We start from the raw sequence: 16,825 nt of genomic DNA on the forward strand, positions 1-16,825 counted from the left end.
CGCTTAGGCTTAACGGCAGACGGCAAGCGCCTTGCCGATTGCGGTTTGGCCGTGTTGCTAGCGGAGTTTATGAATGTTACTAGCTTTCCGCCCGCGTGGAATTTTGTCTGTCACAGAAAAACTTTATTGCGCGCGTCCCTGTTTCTAAAACCGGGATAAAAACTATCCTATGTCCTTTCCCGGGACTCAACCTATCTCTATGCCAAATTTCATCCAAATCGGTTCAGTCCTTTTTTTAACCGACTTCAAAAAAAGGAGGAGGTTCTCAATTCAATTCAGGAAATGCATTAAAATTTCTTTATCCCGGGTGGACTAGTGGGTTATGTGGGGCTCTCCCTGCCAGATGGGCAAGGCTTACCTTACTAAAACCTGCTGATGTCCTCCATAGTCTTTGGGATGGAACTGCGAGTTATATTTATATTACAAACAACGTTATGAAACTTTCAAAAGCTATCCATAAAATAACTTTTCACAATGCTCTGCAAAAATACACGTATTTTTTCAATGACAGGTGCACGGTAATGATGATCATCAGCTGGATAGTGAAATCACCTAAAATGACAGACAGACAGGCATCTTTTTTAGGGTTCCGTAGTCCTGACAAGGAACCCTTATTCATTTTTCAAATTAGGCTGTTCTTCATGTTACTAAAAACAATGAGAAATAAAAATTATTGTTATTGATCATATTTTAAATGATAAGTGTCTCACATGAGCATAAACAGCAGGTAGCTTCAAACTTCTAAGTTTTAGTTCTCGCCGCACGTGGCCAGTGTCGAAACAGATAGCGCCCCTAATTACGTCGGCGCCGGATTACGCCTGCCCGCCGCCCGCCGGCCGCCGGTCACCGGCCCGCCGCCGCTAATTACAGCGCACCGCATCGGGGCGGGGCGGTGACGTCACCAGGGTTGCGGGCGAGTTTGTTTTGTAGATGTTTATTTTTGTAAATGTTCCAGTAACTAACCTACTTACTTATCACTAACTTTAATAAAGTTCTTATGATTTTTAAACCAAAAATATCTTGTGAGGCGCCACCACAGTGGGCCCAGGTATAGTAAGAAAAAAAAAATTAAAAATTCAATCCAGCGACTTGACCCGTGGGCCAAGCTAAAAGTGGGCCAAATTACTGGTACACTCTGTCAATATTAATTTAAAGATTCTTTTTACATCGATCCGCTTGCATATTATCAAACAAGAGATTTCGGAACGAAACACAAAAAACTGAATTAAAAAAAACAACGGTGTCCTACTATAGCTAGTTTTTAATAAATCACTGGTTAAAAGTAAAACCAATGTTTTAACAAAATATCAAAATAAATAAAATATTACTAGCGACCTGCATGCCCAAAACGCATGAGTGATAGAACGGAGGGTGACCCCTGTCACACACTAATTACTGTCCACGGTAATGTATTACTTTAATTAAGTATTACATTACGTGATTTATAACTGGGCTATTACAACAAGCTGTTGTAGACAGCCTGTCTGAGATATGAAGGAAGAAGTGTGTACGTGAAAATGATAATGAGTAAAAGTTATTATAACCCATTTTCAGCATTTGAATTTTTTTAGATGGAGAGTTAAAAAATAAAGATAAAAGCTACTAAAACAATCATATCGACGGTTTTTATGTGAGAGCTTAAGTAAACTTAAACAAACTAGTAAAACTTTTCAGGCATGCATTATAAAACTTTTTTGAACTTCTTGAAGTGTGATTTTGTCCTGAAATTTCACTACAGTTACACCTCTTAGTTTATTTGATGTAAAAGTTATTTTATCAACTTACAAAAAACTTAAAAGTACTTAAAAACTACACAAACTTTGCTAATAATAAATAGGTGTTATTTACAAAATATTGTGATAATAGGCTAAAATGAATAATTATATTTCAAAATTTTTCATGACTTACTGAAAATATTATTTCAAATCATCTGCATAATTTCATTTTGTGTTTTTCTAAAATTATTTTGGTCTTATTATTTTCGTTAGTACCATTACACCATCTGTTGCCAAATTAAGAAAACGTTTGCAAGTATGCTTTCTGTTTTCAGCGCCATCTATTGTAAGATGACTGAAACAGATTGACGAAAGTTCATAATACTGACACTAGGTGGCGGTGGTAGAAAAAAAAATAACTGGTTTATTTATTTGGAAATATTTTCCTTGTTACAGAATGCACCAAATCAAGATCCAGTTTATCGAAAAGTGGCGATTGTTGAAAATTTCTTCGACATCATCTACACAGTCCACGTAGAACTGGAAGGTCGACCGGGAAAACATGCGGGCCAAAAACGGACATATAGAACTGTAAGTAATAATTTAAAATTAAGTAACTAACATTTTAATGTATATTTTTTATTTGTTAAACAAATAAGTACAAGTTTTCATTTAATAAAAAAAAGTTAAAACTTGTACCGCCATCTAGTGATTGAAAGTTGAACCACATAGTACGGAGTCTGACTCTGAAAATGGCTGGTTTAAGTTTTCAACCGACTTCAAAAAAAGGAGGAGGTTCTCAATTCGACCCGTATGTTTTTTTTTTTTTTTTTTTTTTTTTTTTTTTTTTTTTTTTTCTATGTTTGTTACGCGATAGCTCCGCCAATTATGAACCGATTTGAACAAATCTTTTTTCAGCGTATAGGTAATATCTCAAGAGTGGTCCCATTTAAATTTAATAATAAAAAAAACAACCCCCAAGGGTGGAAAATTGGGGATGAACTTTTTTATACGCAATATCTCCGCCGATTATAAACCAATTAAGTATCAATCATGGTATACCTACATAAATATTAATAATTCGTCCTAATAAATAAGTAGGTAATTATTATTCTGCTTTTTAGTGTAGGTTTTTTGGAGTCGGTTTTATTTTTTTTTATAAAATTTAACTTATGTCTGAACGATTGTAGATGGCTTTAGGGTATTCTGTTGGCTGAAAATTCAGGTTTTATTTTCAGCCAACAGCCTTCGTTAGTGATTAAAATGATTTATTATTGAAGTAAGGTTATTATTACCAATACTTTCCCTTATTGAGTTCAAAGAAATTTCTCAAGGAACGGGCTAACGATTTGAAGTCCCTCTTCTACTTATTGCCGACTTATGTACAAGAGTAGTGTAGGTTGTAAGCCTCTCTGAACCTCTTAGAAACGATAAAGTAAGAGGAGAAAATATGATAATTTCCTATTGACCTTAAACGTTGAAGAATATTTCGTAATAAATAATATTACTTATTAGAAACATTGTTAAACAAATAAAAATAAAAATAAAAATTATGACTATAAGATTTCATAGAAATACTCAAGTCAAAAACTGAAGTTATTACTGTAAGTTTATCTTGGTTGCCTGGCTTGGCAGTTGCGTACTAGGCCTGTTCTGGTACGGGACACGGGTTCGAATCCCGTTGACGAAAAATGTTTAAATGATGAGTATGTACATAGTTTTAAAATATAAATAAATACGCGGACACGGAATCAAGGACATTTATTTTCTGTAACGTAATTTTGTGACGATAAGGTGTAATTCAATATATTCGTGTCTTTTGTACCTATTGTTTGTAAACTGCTCTGAAGCGTTATCTAAAACTTCGTTAGACTTTCAGGTTTACTACCGCTAAATCTGAAAAGAGTCCTAATTTAACCAGAACAACTCCTTGTCTTGTACCCCGTAACATTCGTAACTCCAACCAACATAACTCGGCCGTATCTACGTTCACTAATCAGGATGTTTTGCCCACAGATCACCGAGACGTACGCGTTCCTTCCCCGCGAGGCTGTCACGCGTTTCCTGACCGGATGCGCCGAGTGCGCGCGGCGCCCGCGCAGCGCCTCACCTCCCCCCCTCCCCACTCCGTCCCCCTCGCCCACCAGACACCCCACCTACCTCCCCTTCTTACCCCAATGCTCCGACTACTCCCGAAACTGGGAATCGGAGATAGACGCCGCGCAAAATTTCCCTTACGAATACGAAATACCCAAGAAAATTGACAGCCCGAAAGCTGACACTGAAGANCCCCTCCCCACTCCCTCCCCCCCGCCCCCCCCAGACACCCCACCTACCTCCCCTTCTTACCCCAATGCTCCGACTACTCCCGAAACTGGGAATCGGAGATAGACGCCGCGCAAAATTTCCCTTACGAATACGAAATACCCAAGAAAATTGACAGCCCGAAAGCTGACACTGAAGAAGCTGAACCTACGTATATCGAACTCACCTCTAAAAAGAATTTCGAAGCAAATAATCTATACAATTCGCCGGTAGAACCGGCGTTTAGAGAAGTAGAACCAGTCAGAACTGATCCTGAAATTGACAAGGATGACAGTTTGATAGATGTAGAAGACGTCAGATGTGATAGTCCGCCGCCTTTGCAGATAGTTGAGGATAGTAGTAGAAGTAAGGAAGAGAAAAGTACCAGGGCGGCATTGATGGGAGGAGCTAAAGAGAACAAGACTGAGGTTAAGAAAGAGAAAAAGTATAATCCTTTGGACGTGGCGAATCTGACATCGAAGGATCCTCCTAAGGCTAGATCGCCTCCTAGGAAAAAGCTTCTAATGTCTAGTATAGAGCACCCTAGTACGTTTGGGAGGGTGCCTAAGCCCTGGAGGCCTGATGGGGGGGTGTACTATGGCGGGGAGGAGATGGACTTCAGCGTGCCTATCACCACAGCATACCTGAAGCACATGAGGAGTATGGGCATGGCGTTTCAGGAGAGATTGGACGCGGAAAATAAGGTAAGTCATATTTTGTCGATTTTGAGGTGATTTACGGCCTTATTCACAACCATTAACTATGAGGTCTCAAAGTGCGCGTGGCATGGACGCAAAGGGTGACACACGAACCAATCACAGAGCTCTATTCAACGCTATGCATTCGATTTGCTGCTTCACTTATGCAAGCATCGTTTGTGATTACGGACGTTAGACTTCAGAGTTGTAATAGGTATTATTTTACGACAAAAACGTCTATCTTAAGGAATTTGTTAAAGTAATTGAAAGATGATGGAGATATAACGATCGTCATAGATTTAAAATATACCCATTTTCACATATAAAGCAAATTATGTAGAGTTTCGCCCTAACCCCGACCCCTCATTAGGAATAGAACCTTCCACTTAAAAGGCATTCCTAAAATACTTTAAGCACAATAAAATAATGTCTAAACAAATTTTGGCTAGGAATAAACATATCATTTTGCGAGGCGACCCGTTTGACCCTAGTTAGACGAGGCAGGCCCGATCGACAGTGAATATAGCGCAGAATGGACTTTAGGCATGAAATGGGGGAAAGTCCGCCGGCGCGGCGAGGTCGTAGGTTTTATCTTTGATGTGAATTTTTCATTGTTGTGTTACTCACGGTAAAATAGATTCAAGCCTGTCTTTGTCAAAATATTGAAGTTCAATCTCTATAGTCGCAGAGCGGTCCGCCCCGGGTGCCAAGCATCAGGGGGTGATACAAGTCGCGCAGATTAGTACTCACTGGCGCATCCGCAGTCTTAAACTTAAGGTGGCGCCTGAGGCTAAAATTCTTACAATATTAGTCTGAGACTCAGGTTCCGATGAAAAAGAAACAAGATTTAGAACTTTCATACCGTTTAATTATCGTTTCAAAGAAGTGGCATCTCTACCCTCATCCCTTTTAGTCTATGCCATCCAAATTGTGAACAAACTTGCTGATTTTTAAGATGATCGAAAAACATGTCGTTTATTTCTTGTTTCAAACGAGTGGCACCTCTGTTCCCATCCCTTTTAATCTATGCCCTGTCTCAAAGTCCGAGTTGCGAACAAACCCGCTGCGGCAGCGGGTCGGTCCCTTTGTGTGCGGAGCCCTACCCGCGTTATGATTTGAGCGTTCGATTGAAATATTTAACGTCGGGATTATTCTGCGCCCTAAACGCCCTTTTAAGGTTACTCGAAACTTTTTGGATGTGGTATGAGAACGTACGCAGATATGCTTGTGATGTTTGGATTTGTTATATCTTTCAAAACGTTTTATCCTTCGGTTAATAGTAATCAAACCAGTCATTGTGGAAATCCGTGGCTCCCCCTTTGTCCAGCTGTGGACGGCATATATGTAGTTAAAGCGAATCTATATATATAAAAATGAAACCCGTTTCGCGTTGTCACGGCATCACGTGTGAACGGCTGAACCGATTTCGATAATTCTTTTTTTTAAATGTTTGTGGAAGTCCAAGGATGGTTCTTACGGAAAAAAATATAAAGAAAATCTCTACGCTAAGGCGGTACGAAGTTCGCCGGGTCAGCTAGTTGTAAAATAAAGGTGGTTACAATTTGACCTGAATGTGTCATCATGACCGGGTTATTTGAGCTATCTATACCAACCACGATACGCCCATATTATTTGATTTTGGACAGAGTTAATTGCTTTAGGGATAATTTTTCAATCATCGGATAACTTTTAACCGAAGTATAAGTTTGGCACATTGACAGTTTCAGTATGGAAAATATGTCAAAATGACAAGTTTATTCTTCAGTTAAGATATCTGACGGTTGAAAAGTCAGCCCTTAGATATACGTTTTGAATTGTAAATTATTTTGTTTAATATCACAATTCACGTCTCTTATACAGCTGAATACATTATTTACTTTATTTTTTGTCGTCTAATTTCTCAAAGGAGCTGTCACCGCAGCCCAAAAGTACCAGGCTTGCAGAATTTATAGGGGGTCTACTGAGACACCTGACACGTAACCCTGCAGCGCTCGCGCCTCGCAGTGTCCTGAATGACCCCGGGGGCTAATGCGTTGTCACGCCACGCGAATGTCTTAAGTCGCAATTGAGACTTTTTCAGAATTCATGAATGGAACTGTAATTTAACATAAACCATGTCGAAAATTTTGAGCTTTCGACTTAATACAAGCGGTGACAGTAAATCAAAAGTACCAAGGGCGCAGGTTTTAAAGGTGGTTTGTTGGGGCACCTGATTTGTAACCCTGCAGCGCTCGCCGTGTCCCAAACGACCTGTGAGGCTACGACGTAGTACGACAGTAGACGAGAAACTTGCAAAGTTATCAACCATTGTAAAGTTAAAGTGCAGATAGAATTAAACCACAAACGAAGTAATAACCAACAGTTAGTAAACACTATCGAGTATTTAATATCTAAGCATTTAAAGCAAAATCTTCGTTATTACGCATTTAAAATCAGGTGACCGAAACGACCGTTTGCCCTCGCGTCGACTTTCATACAATAATGAATCCTAAGACCTACTACACAAAGATTAGATTGGAATGGAAACAAGCTTTGTATTTCGTAATCTGTAAATTTAAAAGTGAAGAGAACTAACATAATTTTTGACGGGAATAAAAACAAGCAAGACATCGTTGTTTGTGAAAAAAGTTAGTGAATTTTTCAAGTTTGGTCAAAATAGAGTTTTCCATCATAATATTGCCAGCTTCATTTAGGTTTATTTGCCAAAGCATTGCAATCTGTCTAGCCTAGGCCAGGCTAAGGGCGAAGGGTCGCAGACGTCATTGTACAAGCCAGGTGGCGATTGATTCGGACGAATGTTCCTCACAAAGGGCCCTAGCCATAATCGGGGAGCATCTTCTCTAACTCATTTTTCTCGGCCTGTGGGGAGGGGGCGCGCTCATCAGCCGGGGGCGTCATGGTATAAGACAACACACAAAAACGACGCCCGAAGGAAAAGAGGGCAACTACGCTTTCCGAGTTTTTCGATTGTAATTGGGCAAGATGGAGATGCGCTTAACTTGACGTTTAATATACGCTTCTGTAGTTTGAATATCAGTAATTTGTGCTAGATTATTTAGAAACAAAAATATTTCTATTTCATTTAAATATATTGGATCTGAAGGATTACTCTGAAGATCTGATATCTTTTAAACGAAATCTTAGTGATTTTTTGACAGAAAAATGTTATTATAAGACTAGTGACTTTTTGACGGACCAAATTGTTTATTGATCGATTATTTGAAAAATTCTGAATAATTACTTAATATGTTTGCACCTAACCTTCAGCATAAACTTTAACCCTAGAATTAAGCACTAACTATTGTATTCCTTCAAGGCGGAACGCAGCCGATCTATATCCATTTATAATTTGACAACCTATGTACCTGTGGTTCACAATAAACGTATTTTGAATTTGAATTTGAATTTGGTGTTATATCAGCAGAAAAATTCAAAAAAATTGCATTTCATGAAAAGGTTGATGTTGTACTCGTAGTTTATTTTATTAGTTCAATTTCCCAAATTGTAAACACAAAAAACTATTGAAGTTCTCTAAATAATTATATTTTGTCAAAATAATGGGCAATCGCGTGCCTTGAAAATTATTAATGTTAACCGTAGTTCAAATTATGAAATCTTCATTTAAGTTCTTTGTTAGCAATTGTATTTTATTAGAGCCAAATTATGACCGTTTGTATAAAAATAAATAGAACCTAAGTATTATTTAAATTATAGAATAGATTTTGTTACTGGAATAGGCGTAGACATTTATCTGAGCTTTCCATATTCATCAGAATATTTAATTTTTAGCCATGTAAAATCCTAGTTTTCCATAATTTCAGAATACTACAGAAACGACATATACCGCAAACATTTTACTCCTCAACCCAAAATTAAATACCTATAGAAAATCCAACAAAAAGTTTATGTGCGACCTTTTCCCCGTGGTCCCTGCGAGGGTCAGTTGTGCCGACCGTAAGAGGGTATCGTCCCTCGACCCCCGAAAGTGGCTGCCCCCCAAATGCCCCCATCGCACTGCGACTTAAGATTGATTGGGGCTCCTTCAGTCCATTGCCGACCCCCCTGCGGGATATTCGACCCGCCCCCCCTTTTTTTCTCGGGCACAGACGCGTGATTTAGACGGCTGGATGTGGTATTAATATGTACTTGTGTTAGATTTTTGGTAATTGCTCTTAGAAATATATTTCGGGATTAGTCTCGGGCTGGTTCGCTGATGTTAGTTACTTTTTATCATAACATAAAATATAATTCTAAATATTTTCACAAATTGTGTAATATACGAGCGGTTTAAATTACTATTTCTAGTAAGCATATATTTTTTTAATATTTGATAACTCCTTTATCATCACGATGGTTGTAATTTTCTATTTAAATTGTTGAGTTAATTAACTAATTTGTATTCAGTTTAGAAGGAATCAAAAGTACTGTAAGATGACTTAAAAATATGAATTTAATTAAGAATAATATAGGTAATCAAGCTTGTGATAGTTCAAGCTCGTGAAAAAAATGTTTTGATCACTTTTTTTTAACCTTTAGTACAGTTCAGACGTTTCAGAATACAACTCATAGCTGGTCTTAACAATAAACTCAACTTGTTCAACCCTGCCACATCCAGTCCCTCGCCCTCCTGTTAATAACACAACAGTTTTATTTCGGCCACTTGCGGCGTCTGCTTTGATGTCGGGATTACAAGTTTGTTTAGTTCTGGACCAGTGTGTTATTGTACGAACAATGCGCATATTTGATGAGCGAGTGTTACGGCTTGGCCGGGCTTGAGGCACGGCGATATGGCTAAGGGTGATAACTTTCTGTACCTAAATATATAAAAATGTAGGAAATACAAGCTTTGGGATGTGAGGAATAAGGCAAACCACAGAGAGACGTTACAGCTTGTAAATAATACAAGTTTCACTAAGATATAAATTGTAGTCTAGCTATTTTCCTAATAATAATCTAAATCGATGATAGCTGAAACAGACACTAATAAATTACAAATCTCATAAGCTTTTTACTAAAGAAAGTGATTAAGAACTTTATGTGCAACAATGTTTTGTATGAGACCAATCATAATACATTTATAAATCTTAATAATGTTAGGCTTGATGTACTTTCGTCTGCACAGAGTTTACGGACGAAAGCTATTCGTATGTATGATTGTGAGATTTAACTATAGTCCTTTTGGATGGACTTATTCTAAGATTTTTCTTCTTTCTGTCCCTGATTTCGAAAAATACTTCATCTACATGGGATATCTAAAAGGGATTTTCCAATTTTATTTAGCCGACTTTAAAATTACGTTTTAAACGGTTTACCGGTCCCCAAAACCTATTTCCATAAACAAATTTGATATTGACGTATGCGTTTTGGTCTGACCTTGAACTTAATAACAACGCCCCCTAGTGATCGATTTGCGTTTTATCATCACGAGGGTCCGCAAGACCCCACTTCGCATTGGAGGGTTGATTCAAGTGCAAATTATTTTAAAGCGTATTTCAATGACGTTATGGCCGATTATTGAGTGTTAATGAATAATGCTAGATTGTGAACGTTTGCATTTTGTGTGCAAGTACAGATGCTTAGTTTGATTTATGAAACTTTTGAAGACACAATTATGAGTAATATTGTAGTTCACGTCCATAATAGACTAAATGGGAAATAGCTAAAGGTTTTTTAAGTTAATTTCGCATAAAAAGTCATATTTTTTTTAATTAGGCTATTAAAAAGCGCTTTTAAAGGCTTTTCATTATTTTTACGAGTTTTCATGTAAACTAAAATTTTACGGTTAGGCTACTAGGGTATTTTTCGGTTGTATAAAGAGGTATCTACCACAATAATTATTCGACGACCTATAATGAACACGTAGGCGTCACCACAGACAGACTGCATACTAATTATTAATACTTACACAGAATACCAAAAAGTTATTATGAGTGTCTAATATACCCAAGTACAAGTAAGTTAGTATTAAATGGGACTGAGACCGTTCTTAGGATATGTACACACAGCGGATGCAGAGACACGTGCAAGAGAGTACCACGCGCCGCGCGTCGGAGGTGTGCATTTGCCTTATTTATTTAGTTTACTTTAATCTCAGTTTATTGACTTGTAATACTTAATTATGTTTGACCTTTAATGATAAATCGTCTTTTCGTTTAGGATAAACATTCGAAGACAAATAATCTCATTATTATTGACATTTTGAATTACCAAATTAAAAACAATTTCTCTTCCCATACTACTACTACTACAGCACTGGCCATTTATTGTCCCGAAGCAGTGGTAGGGTTAATACTGGGACGTGTAAAAGTGATTTTTAAAAGCCTACTTACAAAAAGAAAAAGAGTTTTGTGAGTTTTTATACACACATTGTATAAAAAAGCAATTTTTTGCGATTTGCTCTCAGTTTGTGCTCAATGTATGTTTGTTTGAGTGTCGTTGCGTGCACCTATCAGTGTGTAATAATTAAAAAAATACCTAGGTGAGTTTTTAAACTTTCCCTACGTACAAGCCCTACATTGCATTCTGATTTACATTGTTAAACCCATACATTTCATTCTTTATGACAAAAGCCTCAGATATAGGTCAAATGAACTAGTTTTTGTAACTAAACACATTGCGTGCGAGTTGTTGGTACCAGGAATCCATAAAGTCCAAGAGGCTCCGGGTGACCATAATGCAATTTTGCTGCCTTATTAGTTCTCTTTATCAGCCATCCTGCCTGGAAATAGTGTTAGAAGTTTTAGGAGGAAATCTAGATCTAGGCTAATGTCTATTTGGGACGTCTATTTTGTTCGTTGATACTTTTGTCAGTCAGTTCAGTAATGTAGCTATTTTGTTAACTTTATCAACTATGGTTCTTGTAATAGTAATGTAATAATTATGAGAAAAAAGTATGCATGTAAATATTTGATAGTATACTCGTAAATTAACTAAATGTAACTAAGTACATATAGGACGTGGGAGCGTGGGACGTCCACCCACAAGGTGGACCGACGACGTAGCGTATGTAGCAGGAAGGCGCTGGATGCAGGCCGCTACCAACCGTGCGAAGTGGAAGTCATTGGGGGAGGCCTATGTTCAGCAGTGGACGTCCTGTGGCTGAAATGATGATGATGATGAACTACATGTAATCATATTACCTACCAAACATCATTATAAGTTGTTTATGTCGTTTTTGTGTCATTTTTATATTATTTACTATAAAATGTCCTAAAAATCTATAGAATTTGTAGGTTCACCAGCACCATTCATCATAGCGCACTTAATTTACCGTATCAATGGGTAACTCCTATTAAAGAAAGCATGGAGGTGTGGTTATGGCGTTGAATTCTCTTTACGATTATGATTTTGAATTCATAATTTGCCTCTCCCATAAATAATGCGAGCCAAGGATAACATAAAAGGAGGGTGGAGCCAAAGCACACGATGCCGTTGCGACGCCGCACAGCAAAGATTTCGCTCGTGTGCACACCACAGATATTTACTATGTAAGGACTGTTCCACGAGCCGGAAGACGTAGCGTGGGCAGGCCTCCCACTAGGTGGACCGAAGATCTGGTGAAGATCGCGGGAGGTGCCTGGATGCGAGCGGCGCAGGATCGGTCTTCGTGGAAATCCTTGGGGGAGGCCTTTGTCCAGCAGTGGACGCCTTTCGGCTGAAACGAACGAACGAACGAAGGACTGTTCCCGCAGAGATATCGCGTTTTTTGCAGGATTCCGTTTAGTAGTACGTTCACACGATCATCCCGTTTGCAATGTCCCGCAAAAAATCAATTCGTTCGAATTTGGAATTCGAATTTCTAACATACATCGTTCACACGTACCGGAAAGGGCAGCGTAGGACGTCCACCCACCCATAAGGTGGACCGATGACCTCATAAAGGTAGCAGGAAGGCGATGGATGCAGGCCGCCACCACCGGTCATTGTGGATGTCATTGGGGGAGGCCTATGTTCAGCAGTGGACGTCCTATGGCTGAAATGATGATGATGCTGATTATGAACAAACATGTTCACATGACAGTCCAGTTTTGCCTGATCCTGTATAACTGGGTCCCGCAAACTGGATTGTCGTTCCGCCGTCGCAACGCATCGTGTGATTCGGCTCTAAAACGTGGGTAACGATGTTTTTTGCGTCGTCGCGTGTAGACAGCTACCAGGAGCCCATAGCGGCGAGGCGGTGGGCGGTAGGGTGACCAGTTCAGATATTGTTTATTTGTTTACTTCGGTTCGTAAGATAATGGGCATGTTTGGGGAAGGAACGGTTTAAAGTCGCATTTTGAATACTTTCTTGCATTGTTACGCGTTATTTTACTCTCTCGAAGTTCTTATACGAGAATGACTAACGCCCGTATTCACAAACGATGCTTGCTTAAGTGAAGCAGCAAATCGAACGCACAGCTTTGAATAGAGCTCTGATTGGTTCGTGTGTCACCCTGTGCGTCCACGCGCACTGTGAGTGAGACCTCATTGTAATCTTTGTGAATACGGGCGTAAGATACCTACTAAATATCTTTAGCAAACAGAAATTAGGAGTCCAAGATCCAACGAATTTAGTTGGTACTATGTTTGGTAGATTTGGCGACTGCCAAAACGTAGTCGCCAAAATTTGCGATTCTGCTTTGATATAAGGGGACTGTCGGTCTTCAAATGCTTATCCAAAGACAGCTTCTAGGTATAAATTCCTTAATTTGTGTCAAAAGCACAGTAACGTGGCCACACTAGCCCACCGCTGCTATCCTAGTACATGTGTGGATTTAGTGCGGCGCCTTGCAGGCGGCAAGCAGCCGACTAATTCCCTTAAAATTCTCCTTTGGCTCCATGTTCGCCTGGTAGCGGTAAGTAGGGTAAATGACAGCGGGGTGGATACACACACCCCCTAGGGTTGTTAAGTATATGTACGACAGTATCGATAGTAACTCGAGTTTTATGTACAATATTATCGATAGTTCGAGAGCTTGAACAAAACTTACTCGAAGAGTCTTATCGATTGAGTAATTATATTTAGAAGAGGATTTGAATTAGGCGCGACCTTCACAAATCTATTAGATAAAATCTTAATAATTTAGTCAGTTGACTTAAAAAATGGGCCACAACACATGCCTAATAGCGCCTAATCGATAAAACTACATAAGATTAATCGCCTAATCGATTAGGCGTTATTCGGCATGGCGTTATACGGTCCTTAGGTCCTCGTTCGTGATATACCTACTCGTATCGTAGGCTGGGTTGCACCATCTTATTTTAACTTTAACAAACGTCATAAATCTGTTAAACTCCATGCAAAAAGCACCGGTTATCGTTATTGTTACGGTTAAAGCTTGGTGGTGCAACTCAGCCTTAATTTCTAAAGTAATTCTTAAATCGTTTTCCAGAATCACATTAAAGTCTGTCTTTTAGACTCTAGCGCCAGTTAAGACTATACTATCGACAATATCGAGCCACACTCATCACTACCCCATAGCAAGGGTATATTTGTGGGCCTTCACCCCCTTGGCACGACAAAAGCACGTTCTAACATTCGATGCTACTCGTTTACGAGTAGATAGTACCGTCTTACAAACTGGACGTCTCTGTCAGAGCTACGAGTAATTAGTATTTATGAAGATATAAATCAAACTCACAACATCACATCTATATGAATAAAATAACTGTCTGTTACTTTTTTACGCTTAAACCATTACTGAACCGATTACGATGAAATCTACACTAAGTCATAAGTCAAAATTCATTTATTTACATGGACTATTAAAAATAGTGCTTATAAATTGTCAAAACTAATAAAATAACTTCAAAGTTTTGCTCATCTCATGTCTCTTATTTATTACTAGCTTTTGCCCGCGACTTCGTTCGCGTAGAAGTCGAAAACGTTCGCATAGGATTTTTAAATGTTTTTAACATTATTAAGGAGGAGGAAAGATTTGTTTTTTTTTTTTGTATTGAATAATCCAAAACTCTTGGACCAATTTTAAAAAATCTTAAAGAGTGTTACAAACGATACTTTACCCTGTAACCTTTTTAAGATTGATTGGACTTAGAAAAAGGGACAAAGGACCAAACTTTCACTTTATAAAAGGTAGGTATATAAAAAGTGTCCCAGAATATTACAAAGTTTAAAGCTAGTCTAGTTTACCTCAGAATAGGTGATCCGGCGATTTTTGTAGCGACAGTAAAAAGTTATCTCAACTCTATAGCCTATGTTCATCAGGAATGGTGAAAAAATGTGTTAAATCGATACAGCAGCTTAGCCTACTCAATAAACAAACATTTAAACGTTTTCTCTTTATAATATTCGTATAGATAGAAAATCAAATCAATGTTATTTTAACAATATAAACAACTAAGGCTGAGTTGCGCCACCTAACTTCGACCGTAACTATAACAATAACCGGTGCTTTTTGTATGGAGTTTGACAGATTTTTGACGTTTGCTAAAGTGGGTGCAACCCAGCTTAAGTTATTTGTATAAGAAGTCGCAGAGGTAATTTCAGAATCCCCGTAGCAAGCATAAAACATGAAAATTCTCGTAGTCACCCGCTCAGTGCTACGCCGTAGCTCGTAGCGGCTACGGCGTTCGTAGAACTGGCAGAATCCGTAATTCGCTGCATTTTCTTTCTGCTTCAGATTCGCAGAATGCAGTAAATAGTTGTAGTACTTAGTTCCAGTTTTTGCGTCGCCTCTTGCTACGGGTTCGCAGAATGTAGTACTTAAATGTGTTAGGAAAATATTTTGTTATTTATAACGGAAACTAGCTTGCCCGCGGCTTCCCCCGCGTGAAATTTAGTGTCACAGATCGTCATAAATTAAAGCCTATATTATGTTAATCTGGGTTACAAACAATAACACTGTAAAGTTTCAACAAAATCCGTTCAGTAGTTTTTGCATGAAAGAGTAACAAATATCCAGACATCCAGACATCCTGACATCCAAACTTTCGCATTTATTATAAAAATATTAGTAGGATATAATGTTTAACTATGTCCTTATTATTATATTCGTTGTGTAGGTACGAAAGTGTTTTAAGAGCAATATTGTAATAAATGTATCTTTCTTTCTTTCTTTCTTTCTTTCAATCTTTTTAATCGTTATTCAAATTTTCTCACGACTTATTAGTATTAAAAAAAAGAAATTTACCAATTGGTTTGGTTGGCAAATTAAAAAGTAGTAAAGACAAGGCTTTGTTAGCAAGATTGTCAGTCTCTATTAGCGCGACCTGAATATCTTCAGGCTTAGTGTTTTAAGAAAGGTATCTTTACGATAGTAGCCATAGATTTTATACAAAGCACATCTACAATTCACTCAACCCCATACCATAACACCATCCCCGCGATTCAAGATGCGTTGCAAACTTGCAAATAACTGAGTTTAAGGCTAGAAACACACTAACGGAGTTTATTCTTAAGGTTAGAACCACACTGACGCGAGTTTATTTTTAAAGCTAGCTTTTGTAATGGATTTTTGTTATTCTTTTACGCAAAAACGGCTGGACGGATTCGAACCCGTTTTCCTCGGATCTCGAGTCGGCCAGTCCGACCCATTCAGCGTTCGGCTATCGCGGCTATAAAATTAAGTGGATATACAATAATTTTAAAAATTATGTTATAAGTTTTTAGGGTATTAGGTACATGTAAGAATTAATTTCTGATTTTAGCGTGTACGACAGAAGCGAGCTAAAATCTTAGCCTAGCCTAAAGCCCTTGTAGTGTGGTTACACCTTAACAAACCATAGCTTATAGACGGTCCATAGAGATTATGTCGCACCTAACCCATGATCATAGCAAACTCATTCGTGGTATATAATAGTTTGTTGTTACAACGGAACGTCAACCTAAAGTTTAGCACCTTATGTGCTGGTAATAAGGTTGATTTTTCAATGATAATGGTATAGGTTGACATGCTGTTAGAAGATTAGTCGGGCCTAGTTGGCTATTCTATGGGGAACTCGAGGGTAGTTCGCAGATTATGAAGGGTTTTAGTTGCAATCATTAACATTATTACTTGTTACTGGTTTTAGATATTAATTGACTGAGAATTAATTGATAAAAAAATAAATCCTAGACTGCATCTCACTTAACACCAGGTACGATTGCGGTCAAATACCTGCCTTGTCATA

The 16,825-nt window shown here is 38.3% G+C and overlaps 1 protein-coding gene across 1 annotated transcript in view; it reads left to right on the forward strand.

The window, feature by feature from the left end:
* Positions 1-16,825, forward strand: part of LOC114358359 (uncharacterized) — a 182,936-nt gene that overhangs the window by 77,121 nt on the left and 88,990 nt on the right. Inside the window, exons 3-5 of the mRNA XM_028312305.1 lie at positions 2,172-2,306; positions 3,732-4,003; positions 4,180-4,723. Of these exons, the coding sequence (XP_028168106.1) occupies positions 2,172-2,306; positions 3,732-4,003; positions 4,180-4,723 (951 nt within the window). The remainder of the gene's footprint in view (positions 1-2,171; positions 2,307-3,731; positions 4,004-4,179; positions 4,724-16,825) is intronic.

This window comes from Ostrinia furnacalis, unplaced genomic scaffold (genome assembly GCF_004193835.3).
Source record: "Ostrinia furnacalis isolate ACB-3 unplaced genomic scaffold, ASM419383v2 OfSCF3887, whole genome shotgun sequence".
Taxonomy (NCBI): Eukaryota; Metazoa; Arthropoda; class Insecta; order Lepidoptera; family Crambidae; genus Ostrinia; species Ostrinia furnacalis.